Source organism: Cebus imitator, unplaced genomic scaffold (genome assembly GCF_001604975.1).
Source record: "Cebus imitator isolate Cc_AM_T3 unplaced genomic scaffold, Cebus_imitator-1.0 Scaffold8, whole genome shotgun sequence".
NCBI lineage: Eukaryota > Metazoa > Chordata > Mammalia > Primates > Cebidae > Cebus > Cebus imitator.
The window spans coordinates 6,499,457-6,514,996 of record NW_016107323.1 but is presented as its reverse complement, the minus strand read 5'-3'; the positions used below and the strand labels follow the sequence as shown (position 1 = coordinate 6,514,996).

At 45.3% G+C, this 15,540-nt stretch overlaps 1 protein-coding gene across 8 annotated transcripts in view; it reads right to left on the bottom strand.

The window, feature by feature from the left end:
• The window catches only part of UBE3B (ubiquitin protein ligase E3B), a 60,022-nt gene that overhangs the window by 22,537 nt on the left and 21,945 nt on the right, over positions 1-15,540 (bottom strand). For all 8 annotated transcript variants that reach the window (XM_037743194.1, XM_017541564.1, XM_017541536.2 and 5 more), the window contains 7 exons: positions 14,248-14,411; positions 12,642-12,809; positions 8,722-8,893; positions 6,634-6,752; positions 5,878-5,992; positions 5,034-5,133; positions 157-276 (listed from right to left, as the gene is read on the bottom strand). In XM_037743194.1, coding sequence (XP_037599122.1) covers positions 157-276; positions 5,034-5,133; positions 5,878-5,992; positions 6,634-6,752; positions 8,722-8,893; positions 12,642-12,809; positions 14,248-14,411 — 958 coding nt within the window. The remainder of the gene's footprint in view (positions 1-156; positions 277-5,033; positions 5,134-5,877; positions 5,993-6,633; positions 6,753-8,721; positions 8,894-12,641; positions 12,810-14,247; positions 14,412-15,540) is intronic.

The following is a 15,540-nucleotide window of genomic DNA, read 5'->3' as shown; positions in this document are numbered from 1 at the left end:
GTCCACGGGACACATGACCCTTTTCTGGCTCCGAGAGCCTTGATTTCAGAATGAGGAGTAACAGGAGCAGTTCAAAGGCCACAGACTGTCCACTAAAGAGCCTCCATGCTGTAGAGCACACCGCCTTGTGGTGGATTCCACAGGCTTCACACTCACCTCCAACATCCTGGACCGGCGGATGGTGATGTGAGTGACGTGTGGGGAGGCAGAGCTGGTTTCCACTAGCCCCAGTTTCTCCTTCTCCTTGGTAACCATGGTTCGAAAAAGGAGAACTCTCTAAAATGAACAAAGGCGGGACCAGAAAACAGTGTCAGCAACTGACAATTCTATAATACACCCTGCAAAAATGACTGAAACTGAAGTTAGATGAGATGCAAGCAGAATGGGATGCCTTAACATGTGCTATTGGTCAGAAGTGTCTTGTGAGAACAGAAACATTCCCTGGAACATTTGTGGGAATTAGAAATATAGCTGAGTACATGTCAAGGAAGAAACGTTCCAAAAAGACCGGTCTGGCTGCAGCTAGAGTCCAATTAGGAAGGGACCACAAGAAAATTCTCCTCAAGGCTGGGCGTGGTGGCTCAAGCCTGTAATCCCAACACTTTGGATCGCTGAGGTGGGTGAGGTCGGGAGTTCAAGACCAGCCTGGCCAATATGGTGAAACCCTGTCTCTACTAAATACAAATTACAAAAATTAGCTGGGTGTGGCGGCATGCTCCTGTAATCCTAGCTACTTGGGAGGCTGAGGCAGGAAAATTGCTTGAACCCAGGAGACAGAGGTTGCAGTGAGCCAAGATCGCACCACTGCACTCTAGCCTGCGTGACAGAGCCCGACTCTGTCTCAAATAAACAAACAAACAAACAAAAAAAAAAAAAAAAAAAAAAGAAAATCTTCCTCATTCAGTCAATAATCCACTATAACAACTTGGTGGCAGAACAAGTTAGAGAGCCTTCTTTATCTAGCTGTGCCTGCTTTAAACGGTATCAATATTATGAATTCTAAGAACAAAAACAATTCAAAGATAACTTTTCCCAATGTCAGAAAATTTTTAAATGACTCTATAGTATAAAGCTCCCTGATCTTTCAATCTGCCTCCTCTTTGCCTTCAAGCCCACCAGTAATATTTCTCAATTACTGCTTGAAAAGAACCCTCTTTCCTTATTCTTAAGATTCTGCTAAGCCCCTTCAGAAGAGCACGACTCTTTGCCTCATCCTGGGCTTGAAAATTAGCACCCTAATAAATTTAAATCAAGTCAGCGGAATGAATACATAAATCCAACCACAGCTGTTTTTTTAAAAATGGGAATCTCCCCCAAAGTCAAGAGCTTTATTAAATACAAGAACAGTAACAACCTTAATAATAGCAACAACAACAGGAAATAACTATATGGGGGGGACTAGCACATTTTCATTTAATTATGTTAATTCTATTAGGCAAACATGGTTGTAACAAAAAAAGCAATGACCAACAATCCCTTAAGAAGAAAGGGAATGGTACTCGGTGGAGGAACTACTGTTCAGTGAAGCATCTCAATGAGATTGGATGACAGGTCTAGACCTAAGAGGACTGACCTGCTGAGTAGAACCAAAAGCACTGAGAGGTTCCCGGACCATGTGGAAGGGAGGGAACAGCTTGGGGACACAGGGGGGGACGCTGGTGATACAGATGAAGGGTGCTCCTGCTTCTCCCCTCCATGGCAGGGGAACTGTAGGCCTTTTGAGAACAGGTGTTTAAGTCATGTGGAGCCATGTAGTATGTGACACAACTACTTCCTACGACCCTCAATCTTTGGCATGACCACCTGAAGGGGTGCTGTTTGGTGATACACAGGTGGAACGTGAGTTACATCTGGGTCAATCCAGTATGAGGCGGAGATCGCAGAAGGCACCAAAACCGGACTAAAGAGACAGAAGTGACCATAGAAAGCCTGGAAAGGGCTCTGGATTCCTACGGGGCATAGAAGAAGGTCTGAGGCAAGCTTATCCAGGCTGCAAGGGCTAGGCAACCTCAGAGACTGCAGTGGATAGCTAGGTATGGATCATTATCCCCCTTCTACAGATGAAGACCTTACTCATCCAAGGCTACACAGCTGGCGGGCAGCAGGCCGGAATGAAATCCAAAGCTCACACACAGCCCTCATACTACACAGCTTCTGCCCTACCACACACCACTTAGGACTTCTGGGTGGAAACAAAAGGCAGAAAGGCCTTAAGGGCCAGCCAGGGGGTGAGCCACACATAAACAGGTAAAGCAACGTAAGAGGGTGCGGAAAATGAAGTGCTGTGTGTGTGAGCCAGGCAGAGCTGAGGCTCCAACAAATGTTAAGGAAAACAAGAAAGGCATTATAGTGAAATTGAGAACAAGGAAGAGGTTCATCATTCAGGGGAGATAGCATAATGGTAACAGAGCAGAGAGAGCTTGTTACCCTCCTGTGAGTTCCAGCAAGAATATTTCAACGGCAGAAGGTGGCACACACACCATTAAAAGGAGCTTGAAGCCTGAAATGGGGGGAAGCAACAGGACAGCCTAGCTGCTCTGAACACACCAAGCCTTAGATACTCCCCATGACCTGCAATCACAGAGCAGAAGGGTCAGGAGATGAGGAGGGCCCCATTTTCCCGAGAGGAAATTTTATGAACTAAGGACAAACCATATTGATGACAATCATAAGCAAAATTCCCAAAAGGAAAAAAAAAAATTGTGAGGATTAGCATATACCCTGGACTTAAAAGTCATTCCAATTTATCTCAGTGGTTCCCAAACTTTCTTATTCACAGTACCTCTATCATCACAGTAACTTTTTCCATGCACTCCCAGGGCAAAAGAAATCCCTGGCAATCCTGTTTACTAGGTAGTTGGGTCCCAAATATTTATGTCCTAAAAACTTAGTTGCTGTATTTTGCAAATGCACATACTTTGAAGTATAAAATACTTTTATTTCGTTCTTAAAAGCCAGCTTTGCAAACATCATTAAAAAGAATGTAGTGCAATCTGATGCTGAAACCACGAACTACCCTGACCTAGTAGTTCATGTGGTGCCTCTCACTGTGTTTCCCTCGAAAATCTAAAATATCGTGCAGCGCCTCCGGTGGCCACAGCGCACGTGAATCACAATACACACAGTGGAGAGTCTAGACCACGTGCTATGGGAATGCTAAGGTCAGGGTGATTTCATAGACACATAGGTCCAGGATGAGGGGCTGCATTTTCAACCAGACACCACAAAACCAGATGAGGCCCCGGAGAGGAAGGCTGGAGCCTATATCAAACAAAGATGAGGTGGAGAGGCTAAGGATGCTACACCTGGAAAACACAGACTCAGATGCAAACAGGAGCTGCCAGCAGGTCACAGAAACTAAGAGAAGTCCCTTTTAGGGGTTATTCAAGAACCAAAGGGTAGAAGTTACAGAGAAGCACAGTTCATGATGAGGAAGAATGTTCCATCTTTTGGAAAAGTAAAGCCACAGAATGGCCTGCGTTTCAAAGCTGTGTATGTTCTATTAGAAGCAAGGTCAGGGACATCATAGCAGGGGCTCCCCTCGAGGAGGGTACATTTGATTAAGTAATTGCCATAAGGCACTTCACTTCTGAGAGTTTGCCAAGTACAGTAAGAATTTAAACAGCCATATCGTTTGCATATCACCGCTTGAGGGGAAAGAATAGTAACCATAAGTATTTAAATCAAGGACAGAACCGTATCAGGGAACAGTGAGGATGAAATATCTCTGAAAAGTGAGATTTACAAAAATGTGATTCACACTCTTTTCTAAAAATATGTCTACTTCTTTAAAAAAAGAAAAAGAAAATAGAACACAAGAAAAATAAAGGACACAACCTAGACTCCTAGAAGTCTCTTCTGAGAGGAGCAGAGTGTTGTCACAGCACTGTACATTTCCAGAGTGACTGAAACTCATCAGGGACGGACGTGAGCCATGCTTGCCACCCTCATTTCCTGGATGCTCCTGCCACAGCCTGACCCTCCCCGAATCTCTCTCATCCCCTGAGTGTGCGGCGCTCTCCTGGTTTCCCTCCTTCTGCTGGCCCTCTGTGGGATGGGTCCTGCAGGGCTCTGTCTCAGTGGCCTGGAGTTCTCACTCTGTCTGACCCTTTGACTGCCTCACCCAGTCCATGGGGGCAGTCAGGAGATTTGGGTACTCTCGCCACACAGGCTCCTCCCTCCTGAACGCCAGACCCCCTGTCCAGTGGCTTCCAGGAGCCACAGACACCTCACATCCTACTTGCTTCATGCTGAACTCGCCACCATGTCCCAGTCCTGCTCTTACCTGTGCTTTTACCACAGGAAACAACCCCCAAAGCACCCAAGCCAGACACCTCAGCATCACCTGAATTCCTTCTTTCCTTCTGATCGGGATGTGACCATTCTCTGAGGCCTCCTTAAAAATCTGTTGACTCGGTCATCTTTCGACTCCCAGGGCCCACTCTAGTGCAGGGCAGCTTGCTTTAACACCCGCGCCTCTAGCCAACCCTCCACGCTGCAGCCAGGATGACCTTCCTGAAGGATGGCTCTGACCAGGTGCCTCCTAAGCTTCCAGCCCTCCGGTGGCTTTGCATAAAGCCCCTGCTTCCAGCCCGGGTTTCTAAGGCCCTCCCGCTCTAGCTCCCACCACCCTCCTCGGCCTCCTCTCTGGACCACATCCTTTCTATTCTCTGTTGCCAGACTGCGTGTTTGGCTCTCCAACAGCACCTCCTCCTATCTCACTCGGCATTTAAACGCCGTCCACTTTTGCCTGTGGGACCCTTTCCCGTCCCCTTCCCCTCCCTCCAGCTGGTCAGATCCCTGAACCTGGGCTGCCACTCTACCAGGATCACCAGTTCACACTGTCTTCTCCAGCTCTGTACCCCAGCACTTAGTGTAACCCCTGCCACAGAGCAATAGCAACCACTGTTCCCATGCACCGAATGAATGATCCTACCTAGTCACCTCCAACTGCTGTAGCAAGGATGGAAAGGCAGGAACCACGTGGGGGAACAGAAAGACGCATCAGGGGCCCAGCTCTGAATGCAACTCACGTTTTTGTGAGGAATGACATGCGGGATGTACTGCAGGATCAGCTGTGCCCGTTTTCTGTCCCTGTCAAGTTCTTGGAAGAGCACGCTAGGCTTGAGATCCCTTGAGAAAAAGACATGGGTTTGGGAGAATTAAAAGAAGGAAACCACCCTCTAGTGCGAGGCTGGGCAATGACACCATGTCGGCCACATGCAGCCTGCTGCCTGTTTCTGAAGAGTCGGATGGGAACGCGTCCATACTCATTCATACATGTATAGCCTATGGCTGCTTTTGTGCTACAAGAGCAGAGCTGAGTAGCTACAACAGAGACTGTCTGGTCCACAAAGCCTAACAGCGTCTGGCCCTTTACAGAGAAAGGGTGCCAGTCCCTGCTCTAGTGCCACAGCTTTGGCAGTTGCATAAAACTTGAGCTCACTGATAAAAACGTGGACATGTGCCTATGTTTGGTCATGATGGGAGGATTTCCCCCGGCCCATTACCCTCCAAAACACTGAAAAGTAGTTTTTACCCCGGTAATTCTGCTGATAAAAACTGCCTTTTAAGTCGCATGTCTGTTGCTCAGCTCAGTTGAAAGACCTCTTTCCAGTCTGGATGAGAAATATATGTTAAATATAAGCTGGCTCTGTTGCCCTTAATTAATTTTAGTCATATTTGATGTAAACATCTCTTAACAGAAGTGTCCTGATAGGTGCTTCATAGGGAAAGCAGCTCTCTTTACACACATGGGCAGACAAAATACGGCAGGGGGAAAAAGTCCTCTCTGCCCTAGAACGTGAGCGCTGAGCACTGGGCAGTGTGCCAGAGCAGACTGGCTTCCATGGAGCCCTCCTCACCCCCGGAGCTTACTTTCGCAGCCAGTGGTCCTCAGGGGCAAAGCGCCGCCGGCAGTCCCGCTCGTACAGCACCATCAGCCACCCGTGGACGGACTGGAACAGCTCCAAGGTCTCGCCCTTGGCGTTCTCTGTGGGGCAAACAAACGGGAAAGTCACGCTCACAGAGGAGGAGTCAGAGCCAGAGAGCAGGGGGAGGATAGCTCTCATCTTCTGCAGTCGTCATCAAGTCCTTGATCTCCCTTGCTCTGAATCAGACGTGGAGCCAAAGGAATTAAAAGGCACCCTGGGTACGTGCTAAGTGTCTGCAGGGCCTGAGTGCCTCTCAGACAAAATCACTCATGCTGCCTCCCACTAGTGTGCCATCCGAAGGGCCTTTTTAGTCTAAGGAGCTTTGTCCTGAACAACTGGAGACATTTCAGGAGGTGGACTCTCATCTCAAGTGGGAACTGGCACGTGTTTTACCTTCATGGAAATCAACTGGAAGAATCAACAGGGGATTCAGGGCAAAATTAATCATCATTAACAATCCTTGACACATACATGCAAATCCTGAAGGAAGTCTGGGAAAGCAAGACTTCTATAACCATACCACTATCTTAAGAGGTCACAGACAGAGAGTGAAGAAAGAAAACTTCCAATTATGGGAAGAAATGTGCACCTTCTATTAACTTGGATAGACAAGAGAACTGAGAATCAGTTGATGCTACAGACTCTTCGGCCTCCCTGGGTGTAGCATCGACTAAAACACAGCAGACACCTTTTATCTTACCTACAATTCCATCCCAGATCATCTTAAACACAAAGGAATTCAGGAAAGAGGAGATGGTGACGAGCTCTTCCAATTTGAATGAAATCTGTTCTTCATAAACTTCAATGTCATCAAGGATCCTAAATCAGAGAGAAAATTACTCAGAATTCCACACTGAAAAAAGGGGAAGAGAAAAAAAAGAGATCTGTATTGCTTAACGGACAAAATAAACAAGGTTGAGAAATAAGCTTTATCTTTCAGAGATACTTACTGTAAAATCTACAGAAAAAAATGATATAATATCATCAGGGGGTGGGGGGAAATGGGAGAGAGCGCCTTAGGACAAATACCTAATGCATGCGGAGCTTAAAACCTAGATGACCAGGTGACAGGTGCAGCAAACTACCATGGCACATGTATACCTACATAAGTTCAGCACATGTATCCCAGAACTTAAAGTAAAATAAAATAAGAGAAAATGATATGACATCTAGGATTTGCTTCAAAATAATGCGGGAGAGAAGAGCAGGTGGGCGTCTGGATGGAGCAAAACTGGCTGTGAGTTGGTACTGTTGAAGCTGACAATGGGCACATGAGGGTTCATTAGATTATTCTTTCTACTTTCCATTAGGGTGAAATTGACCATAGTAAAAAATTAAAAAATACAATTAAGAAAAAATCTGTACTCTTTATTTTTCTTATTCATAAGGATCTGACTGTGCCACTTTCTTAATTTACACCTGAATTTATGCCTTCCTTATTCATGCCTGACTATCAGGGAACCTTGACTGAGAGTTGGTGTTTACCGAGGAAAGCTGTCAAATCTTATTCCATATCTAAGACAGATACTAGTGACACTTAGTAGGTACTTGGTAAGCATTTGTGAGTAAATGAATAAATGTTTGAAAGACTATATGAATAAATCAATCATTTAAGAATCTTATTCCATATCTAAGATAGATACTAGTTACACTTAGCAGGTACCTGGTAAGCATTTGTAAGTAAATGAGTGAATGTTTGAAAGGAGATATGAATAAATGAATCATTTAAGACATAGCTCTATCTGAGCATTTCCTAACGCTGCTCCATATGCTAGAATAAGATTCACTCTTGGCTTACCCCTTATCCAGAGATTAAGGAAGACTTCACCCGCAACTAGACCCCTGCTCTTGCCTCCAACTGCTCAGGGAGTTCCTCCATGATACTCAGCCAACCTGCCACCTGCATGTCCCTGATCCTCTCCTGATAATGTCTTCCAGCCTGAACATAATTACCTGAGGTCCATTCTATCCTATAATTCTTCACCAACCTTTTGGGAAAAGGTGGAATGAAAATAATACCAAACATACAAGGAGATGTACAAGCTTAAAAAACAAAGGAACTAAATGGGACTAGCGTTTGTTAATCTCCCACTCTGTGCCAGGCACTGCATTAAGTATTTGATGCTCTTTTCTTTCTCACTTACCCTCTATTGGATTGGAATATTCTCTCTATTCTCATAAGGAAACAGACTCAAGAAGGTTAAGAAACTTGCTCAGGGTTGCCTTGGTAATAATAAGAGCCAACAAGTATTGAACTCATCCTATGTGCCAAGGACTGTGCTAAGTACTTTGGATTAATTATCTCTTTTAATCCCTACTATGTGCCTAAAAGGTACGTGCTATTGTTATTCCCATTTACAGATGAGTCAACTGAGTCTCAGAGAGGTTGGATATTTGATCCCTTGCTCAGGGTTTCTCAAGACCTACTTGGCAAGGATCTGTACCCTGGCTCTCTGACACTGAATATTCCAGGAATCTAGCCAGCACAGTGAATAAATGGCTGAGCCATGCTCTAAACCCATCGCCGGGAGACCCCCAAGCCACACCCAGTGGTACTGACCAGCTTCCCTGAAAGGATGGGAACTTTTAACTCCCAGGGCCCCACCCTAAAAACTGCTGAATGTTTACTGTACGCTGCTTACTTGGTAAATGCCTAGTTCTTCCGATGCCCTCCCGCACAGGTCCAAATGTTTGCAGTAATCACATTAGCAATGACTTCCTCACTGACACTGTATTTAGTCTCTCCATATTCTAGGAAAGGAATTCAGTCCCACAGCAGTCAACCTACGTGATGAGGTGCCGCGAACAGTCACAGAACAGCATCAGCATGGATAAGAGTTGCTTGGACTCTTCAGTGTCATTGTTCAGGCATTCCAAGAAGAGCTTTAACCCTCCATGGGGCCCGAGCTCACAGATAAATGCCCACAGTTTGGGCAGCAGGTCATCAAGGTAAGTGAGACCTGGAAAAAAGACAGAGAAACCCAAGCTTTAGGTTGGGACTCCACCTGGTCTATTATTTCTCCTATCCAGTAGGAAAACAAAACACTTAAACCTATTCATGAACATGTAATGTCTGTGAGAAGAAGGTGGGATTACTGAGAAAAGCATTGTCACCATGAGAGTAACAATGATAAGGGCCAGTAGTTAGTGGGTGCTGACAATGTGCCAGGCACCATTCTAAGCCCTCTGTATGTACTGTTTGCTTTCCACTTTCTGGAGCCCCATATTGTCCCCATCTTATAAAGGAGGAAACTGAAGCAGAGAGGTTAATAATTGGCCCCAAATCACACAGCCTATGTGTCAGAGCCAGGAATAGAACTCAGGTCTGACTTAGCATTTATGCTTTAAATCAGGGATCAGCGATTTGTTTCGGAAAACAGTCAAAGAGTAAATATTTTTAGGCACTGTGCGCCAGAAAGTCTCTGCTGTTAAATTAAATCTAGCTGAGTTTCAGCAAAAATCAATCAATCAGGCAGGCCTCGGAACCAGAAGAGGTTCAGACAGCTCCAGTCCATATTCTGGGCAGGCAACACTTAGGGCCAAAACCAAAGTGAGGTACAGAGACAGCTTGACTGGTTACATCTCGGCTTTGCCTTATTTGAAAATAGTCTGACTAGACGGCTGCCTGTGATTGACTGAAGCTTGGCTGCTGTGATTGACAGCTATTTGTTACAAAAATACTGAAATCTCCTAAGTCAGACTTCTAGTCAGTTTACATACTAAGTTGGGCTGCAGTTCCTTACCTAAGGACTCAAATATGGAGGCATCCTCAGGCCAAATTTAGTTTAACACTGTTACAACTACTCAGTGCTACCTCTACAGCCCAAAAGCGGCCACAGACAATGTGTAAAGAAACAGATTCAGCTCTGTTCTAACAAAAGCACGTAGTGGGCTGCATTTGGCCCCCACACGGTAGTCCGCTGACCCCTGCCTTAAACCATCTTGCAGGTTCACTACCTTTGGCAAAGCTTCCCCCATCTACCTCTATTATTCTACTTATGTTGAAAGTGGAAATGCAGTGAATGACTGTGCTAGGATGCTCTGAAATACACAAAAAACGGAACCCTGAGGAGGCAAAAGGGAACACAGAGGGCTTTCTAAGTTTGCTTCCTATGGCTACAAGACCTCAGACACACAGCCGCATCACTGGTAGAGTTAACGTATGATAATGCAGCTACCGACTTAGAAAGGCTGGATCTGAAATGCCATGTGTCACTGAATACACAGTACGGTGTGTTCCTCAGAAAAGCAAAGTCGCCTTGTATTTGAGCCCTTATAATACCTCTCATCCTATAAGGCACTCTCTGAATTATTTAGTTTTGAATAAAGAACTGTTTGGGGAAGGTATATTAGCCAGGGTTAGGATTGGGAATTCCATCAGTGCTACTGAAGGATGCTTAGAGGGTGAACTGAAGGAATTCTAAAGGAGGCCAAGAATTGTATCCATTTAGTGACTATGGCTCGAGGTTAGACCTCACATTTTCAAGGGTAGGAGGATGTGGTTATAAAGAAACGTTTAAGAAGCAAGACTTTCTTGATCTGTTGGTGATGACATAGGTGCCTCCTTATGACTAGTCTTTCAACTGCCCATGTTATATCAAACACACCCAAGAATGTAAAAATCTCACAATTCAAAAACAGGTTAAAAAAGAAACAGAGGAAATAGTTACACTGTGGAGATCACAAACATAGTCCTACAGGACAAAGAAGAAAAGCAAGTGTCCTCGAGTTCTGTGCAAAGGATTCATGCAGCATAGACTAGAATGCTCACAGCGCCACACTGATTCAACAGGGGCTGCACATCAAGCGACTTAGAGATGGGGACGCTGGGCCTGACAGAGCAATAGCAGACAGACCAACAGCGGCGCCAGGGCTGTCAGATGTGTGTGAGGGGCACGAACAGATACTTCCTAAGTTGTGAGTAGAAAAACAGCAGTATTTTAAAAACAAGTGTTATTTCCTATAATCTAATTTAAGATGCATAGTACTAAACAAATAGACTGAATATCAAGTATATACTTTAGCTTATATTCATCCTTAAAGTGTATATTTTCAAGTTGACTAAAAAATCTATATTTGGATTCTCTCACTTGGGAAAATAAGCTTCGATGTGAGCTCATTTAAAAAGCTGGACACAAACCATAACCTCAAAATCCTCTCACTCAAGATAGATGCTGGGGTGCCCCAGGTATGGTCTTGCCCCAGGTATAGTCTCTCCTCCCCCTGCTCAACCTGCCCATGGCTGTAAGCCCATGGCTTTACACTCCAGCCCTCGGCTGATGGCTCCCAGAGTGTCACCTCTGCCAGCATGCCCAGCAGGCCCCTTTCCCTTGTCACTGCCACAGCACAACAGACTCCCCCACAACAGGCCCTGGTCTTCCTCAGCTCAGTGAACGGCACTACCATCCACACAGGTGGTTGGGCCAACAAGCTGGTATCTTCTTTAAAATCTTTAGTCCTCATGCTCTCAAATCCAACCTACCAGTAAGAACCATAGCTTCTACCTCTAAAACAAATCTAAATCCTCCTGCCTTAATCTCCATTGCTACTACACAAGGCCAGTGGCTTTCAACCAGGAATGATTTTGCCTCCCAGGGGGCATCTGGCTGAATGCCAAATTTCAAGAAATGTTTGGCTGTCACAGCTTGGTGGGAAGGTACTACTGGCAACTATGAGTAGGGACCAGGGCTGCTAAACACCCCAAACACACAAAACAGCCCCTCATGACAAAGAATGGGCCAGCCCAAGACGTCCATGATGCTGAGGCTGAGAAATCCTGCTGTAGCCCAAGCCAACATCATGTCTCAGCATTTTCATTTTCACAGTGCCTGTCACTATATGAAACCTCCTTTTCACTTGCTTATTTTTGGTCTCCCCACTACTAGAATATAATCTCCTCGAGAACAAAGAACTTGGCTGTCTCGTTCACCTCTGTAATCTCAATGCCTGGCACACAGGGGTGCTCTATAAACATTTGAAGAATGGATAAACAAGTGTGAAAGAGAAGCAGTGATTTATGATTTTAAAAAATGTAAAATGCAGGAGAGAAGTTCTTAATCCTTCATGTAATAAAAGGCTTTCACGGTTTACAAAGGCCTTTGGTACTTGTAAGACCAATTCATAACAACAATTGTTGTTATGACGATGTTATAACACAGAGAGGACTTTCCTCCATGTTAAGCTAAGAAGGAAAATGTTGGGCATATCCATGTGATGAGATACTATGCAGCCAACAAAAATGAGGTACTTGTGACATGGTAAAACGATTACTGGAAAGGGAAGGATAGTGTTATATATTTTGATTTAAATATATTTTATATGTGCAGTACACTCAGGTACAGTTTGGACTGTGGAATTTGAAGTGGTTTTCTTTTTTTTTTGGCAACCCGATCTTTTTTGTTTCTTTACTCAGAAAACATAATCTTTTTTTAAACAAATAGCTCTGGGCATGGAAAAACTTTTTAAAAGTAAATTGTGCTTCATAATTAAAGTAAGAGTCACAAAACAGGAATGAAATGGAAGTGCTATGATTGAGGTTAGCATGAGCAATTTAACTGAGGTGTACCAACCTCTGAGACGAACGGCTCAAAAACACCCTCCTTCAGAATCTATTTTCTGAGTCAAAAAAGCCAGAAAAAAATATCGACTTTTGTTAAGACAAACTGCCTGCCAAATGTGAGAGGTGAAGATGCCATGGGGACCGCGAACCTGTGAGTATCTGTAGCCGGATCTGTGTAAGAGTTGTCAGCGAAGTCTGGTAGAGGACACAGATGTTGCAAACCTTCTGGACTTCTGCAGAATCGACCCGTTTACCCCCGACAGGCCTGAGAATATTCCGGACTGATGCCGACTTTTGAAAAGCACGCTTTAGGAGACCTGGCAAAGAGAAAAGAAGAAATGTGAGCAGAAGCTCAGCCATCTGCCAAATCCCACCATGGAAAAGGAAGACCATTTCAGTAAAGCTCAAATGTACAGCCAGGGCCAGACGGTGGGGCAACTCATTCAATTCATTTCTTTGGGATAATTTAGAAAAACATTAACAATAGGTTTTTAGGTATAACCCAAAGATCTCTTCAGAATATCCAAAAATTTCTGAGAATAAGCCAGGCATATTCAAATCTTACATGGGATTCTTATACCAAAAAGTCACCCAATTTCAAAACCCACAAAGGTAAAAATTCAGAGGACTGTGTTAGGGGAAGAGAGGCAAAGGTAGGGACCCTGGCTGCATCTCCATTTTCCGTGCCTTTAGAGGGAAGTGAAGTGTGATAACCTCTCGTTGTGACACCTGGTTTTGAATGATATTCCACCTGTTTTCAACCTTCCCATTGATATCCTGCTGGAGTTACATTTGCTGAGCCCATGCTCACTGCTAGCTACGAGACACTGAGTAGCAGAACAGACATCCTGAACCTAAAAACCGGCCACAAGCAGCTAACACTGTCAAATTATGTGTCAGTGGTGTTTCCATACTTTTTATCAGTGTGCCATAAGAACCTTCCCACAGAACCCATTACTAACCCCGCAATAGGAAAGCCACTAAACAGCTACCCCTGCCTGTGGTTCAGTGAGTGGCTCCTTTACAAGGAATCCACATGGGAGATTTATTTTCTCAAGAACTCAGAAAAGCTCTACTTCTAAGAATTAGAAGAAAGCATTTACAGATTCCTTTTCATGTTGGTTTCTGAAAGTTCACAGGGAGCCACAGTGGCCCTAATGGAACATACATATGTGGATATGCTTTTATGACCCAATCTTGATTTTGTTCCCCTATTTCTACATACCCAGTCCTCGTTTTCTATTCCTATGGATCTTCTGTTTTGCCATATATGAACTTAGTAACCTAGGAAGCCTCAAAGTTGTTGTGGAACAAGCTAGAGACCAGGTGTGGCAGCTCATGTATGTCAAGCCAGCACTCTGGCAGGCTGAGGTAGGAGGATTGCTTGAGGTCAGGAATTTGAGACAAATTTGGGCAACATGGTAAGGCCATCTCTACAAAAATTAAAAAGAAAATAAATTAGCCAGGCATGGCAGTGCCCGCCTATAATAGCTGTAGTCCCAGCTATCATACTTGGGAGGCTGATGCAGGAGGATCACCTGAGCCTAGGAGTTGGAGGCTATAGTGAGCTATGATCCTGCCACTGCACTATAGCCTGGGCGACAGTGAGATCCTGTCTCTAACAATAAGAACTACAACAACAAAAAAACAAAGTTAGAGCATTCCACAAACAGAGCGCACATCTACACAGGAAGAATTAGGAGCTGTACTTCAGCCAAGCAGAGCTACAGGGTCAGGCCTGCTCCTGCCACTCACTCTTCACTGGGAGCACATTCTGGGGGGATGCTGGATGCTTGTGGGCCGGCTCCTGGCTCTCCAGCAGCTTCTTGCTCAGGATGTCACAGAAGAAGATCCGGATCAGAGGCACCCCCCACAGGAACTGCAGTTGTTTGGTGATCAAGTGCATTGACTCGTTAAGGCTACGAGAGAGCAGAGGACACCGGGCCTGTCAGTTCCATCTGATGCAGGGCCAGGGCCAGCCCACACAGCTCCTAACAGCCTTCTGCTGGGAGCTGTAACTAGGACCTGGCACTCAACACGGCAAAGAAGATTACAAAAATAAAAAGCGGAACTAACAAATCATTGCTGAGGGTCTGGTTTGTTGAGGGCACTGACTCTTCATCTTGTCTGCTTTCCCCAGGTCCCCAGGCTCCATGAGTCACACTCTTCTTGAAGACACTCACTACCACCCAGTTGACAAAAACAACCTTGTACCTGCTGCTCTGCCTCCCCACTCACAGCTGGCCTGCAAGTGGTGGGGGGCCAAATCTAGACGACACGGCAACCTCCTCAGTGTTTCCTTGACTTCCAGGGCTTCCTTGCCGGACTCCACACTGCACTCAGCACCCCTCAAATTCTTCAAATCTGCTGTCACCTTCCTGCTCAAGAAGGTGAGGTGACACCCCTACTGGTTCCCACACTCATCACCATATTGTTAATAGCCGCCACTCCTGAGCACGGCCAGGCCTGCTGGTAGGTGCTTTACATGCATTATCTGATTCAATCCCTCCAGAAAGGCCTATCAAAGGGACTTCGAAAGTTATCCCCACATTTCAGACGAGGAAAGTGAGGTAAGGCAAGTCGTCCAAGTCCCTCCAAGAAGAGGAAGTGGAGTGGAGAGCAGGCTGCCCGTGAAGGTGCTGCTCTGCCTCGCTCATCTCCCACAGCCTCCCGACTCTCAGCCCCTCCGCCCCATCCTCTTCAGGCTGAGGTGCCACGCTGGGGCAGGCTGTTCCCTAGCAATGAGTCTTTTTAACTAGACAGGACCCAGGGATGTCACTCAGGTACAAAAAAAGAGCAAATTTGGGCATTTCCTTCCTTGGCCTTTAGTTTTCTGCTGCAAGGGTAACTGCCAGGGAAACCATGCCTTAGGCAGATTTGTGTACAAGAAAACGGCTGGGCAGCAGAGCTAGTTCCTGTCTGAAAACCACTTTATCTCAGCTCAGGTACACGTTTCAAATTCGTGAAGCTGTGCCTTACTTGATATCTCTTCTAGTCGAGCGTTTCTCATGTTTTTAAGTTCTTAAACTTTTTAAAATTTATGTTCCA